Here is a 2,573-nt window from a genome sequence, read left to right as displayed (position 1 = left end):
AGCGTCACACAAGTAACTAGCAATAATGACCAATCGAATTTTTACGATTATTCAACGGCAGTAATTGAACGTTCTAATTCTCTCGTCGTTTCTTCGTCAAATGTCGTGAAATTCGACGAGGAAAAAGGTAAAGTCAGTGCCTTGCGCGATATTAATGTACCGTCGATTAAAAAACAGCCGGCAGACAGTACGGTATCGAATGTCGAAGCTCTGAAAGAAGTCGCCGATTCATCGGACGAAGGAAAAATAACGGATTTATCGAGAGAAAGCCGTGCGGCGACTAAAAAATCTGATGTAAATTTCACTGCTGCTACTTCGGTTGCTGAAAATATTAAGTTACAGAAGATATTAGAAAGTAAGCCCGTCGACTCGGCAAAGATTATTAAAGACAAAAATTATTATTCAAGTGAACAAAAAGTACAGCCATTAACGACAGAGAAAATTGGTTTGCCGAAAATTAATGAAAGTGACAGCAGCATTGAAGAGAAATTGAACGAAAAGGAGAATGACAATGGTAATAACGATGCATCCAAGCCGAAATCTAATCCAACGGATACGCGAACGAGTAGCATTCAGACGAAAGAGAATGGCGATGTATTTAACAACATTAAGAGGATTCAAACCGAGAATTCGGTACACTCGGCCACGTCAAATGGATTCTACAGCATCCAAGATTCCGAGATCGATGGCCTGACATTGCTAGCTAGTGTTTCGGCCCAGCAACAATTATCAACGAATAAGAAAATGGAGCTGAAAGTTAAACCTTATTCGAGCTTACAGCAAAAGCAAAAGGACGACGACAATAACATGATGATTAATCGAATAATTGGCATGTATCCCGAGGACGCTCTCGATAAGGTTGCTCTTCAAGTTGAAGTTTCCTCCACCGAACTTGTCACCAGCACTGTAAATAAACAAAAGCAAAGTCACGACGCGTCGTCCGATTTACTGTCTTATATTCTCGATGAATCGATACAGAATAATTTGGAAAGCAACGACAACGCCAACGTCATACTTAACGGTGAGACGGTTATGCTTTTACAGAAATCGCCCAACAGTAATCTATACATCATCAACAAAGCAGCAGTCGATAATATGAATGGGAGCAATGGTAATTACAATAGCGACGACGAAGATGGCAATAAGTTGATCGAGACCGAAGACACAAAATGTTGCCAGCAGATGATGATAATGAAGCACGAGCCCGACGATGTCGTTTCGCGCGGTCGAATTATCAAGCCAGACCCGGATTACATAGATGTCAAGTCCAATGCGTTGGCTCACGAGGAGTCAAAGCACCCGAATCAATCTCAAGGTTACGAATTGCATTATGCGGGATATGCCATTCCACCTCCTGGCAGCTTCTGCACCTACCCAAACATTCATCATCCGTCAACTGGTTGTGCATGCGTCAGTTGCGCTTACTGCCGCCAGCTACCATATTATCTTCCAGCGACTCACGCAATTCAATCAGTACAAACGCATTCAGCCGTCCAAGAGAAAAGGATTAGCAAAAAAATAGAGGCGTCGGCCATGTTGGCCAAGCTCTACGATGATGAATTACTGTGTAGCTTAGAGAAAGGCTTGATAGATGGTAAGCATCAGAAGCCACAGCAAGAACAAATTGTTGCGGAAGAGGAGAAAGAGATCGTTCGTAGGTTCAAGCACGTTGACAGCAAGCTACCGCTAAAGAAAAGATTGAAGGCTCAGAGGATGATGTCGATGAATTTCACCAATCAGTCCGCGTCATCGCCACATAAAAATGAAGATGTAACGGCAGCTTATCCAGGAACGCTGATGATGTCCATTGCTGATGTGGAAGTGCCAAATAATTCGCCCGACCATGACCACGGTAACGTCATTGAAATGACTTCCGCAGCAGCTAAACCAAATAAAAATAATTGTAAAGAAAGAACGATGAATAACAAGACAAACAATCAGAACGTTCCAAATTGCTTTTCGAAGAAAGCCAATGGTAAGAAGAGATTAGGCTCAACGGACGAAGAGGTGGAAAACAGCGGTGTTAGTGTCCCAAAGAAATCTAAAAAATCGAACGGTTGTGGACTTAAGCAGACGAGAAGTTCCAGGAGAACTGTTCCTACGGTAAATTACGTATATCCCGAGATTGATCCCGAATGGAATCCGTCCGGTAAGCGCAAGAGGAAGAGGAACAATCGATGATCAAAGATAAAGATGAGTTAAGTTCTTGCGGGTTGTGCAGTGTTTAACAAGAATATATCTGTATATATATATACATATATATGTATATGTATGTATATATATATAGCATCATAGAAGATCATTGCTATTGTTTTGTTGTAAATATGTAAAATATAGAGTAAAAAAAAAAAAAAAAAAAAAAAAAAAAAAAAAAAAAAAAAAAAAAAAAAAAAATGGCAAGAAGTTCGTAGCTGTGAAGATGTTTATACCGAGGTGATATAGCTGAACGACTGATGAAGATGAATTTTCCTTTTAAAAATCCTTTCATTGTTTTTTTTCTATTTGTTTTATCTTGTCTTTTTTATTCGCATTTTAAATTATATGTCCAAATTAAGTGAAAATGCTATTTTATA

At 39.7% G+C, this 2,573-nt stretch overlaps 1 protein-coding gene across 1 annotated transcript in view; it reads left to right on the top strand.

Moving 5' to 3' along the window:
• LOC105360408 (uncharacterized) overlaps positions 1-2,227 on the top strand; it is a 28,888-nt gene extending 26,661 nt beyond the window's left edge. Inside the window, exon 7 of the mRNA XM_011497303.1 lies at positions 1-2,227. This exon is cut by the window's left edge and continues 678 nt beyond it. Coding sequence (XP_011495605.1) covers positions 1-2,181 — 2,181 coding nt within the window. The 3' untranslated portion in view covers positions 2,182-2,227.
• Positions 2,228-2,573: the final 346 nt, after the last annotated feature.

The sequence above is a fragment of the Ceratosolen solmsi genome, unplaced genomic scaffold (assembly GCF_000503995.2).
Source record: "Ceratosolen solmsi marchali unplaced genomic scaffold, CerSol_1.0 scaffold13, whole genome shotgun sequence".
Lineage (NCBI taxonomy): Eukaryota > Metazoa > Arthropoda > Insecta > Hymenoptera > Agaonidae > Ceratosolen > Ceratosolen solmsi.
The sequence above is the reverse complement of the archived record's forward strand: the minus strand, read 5'-3'. Positions and strand labels throughout refer to the sequence as shown.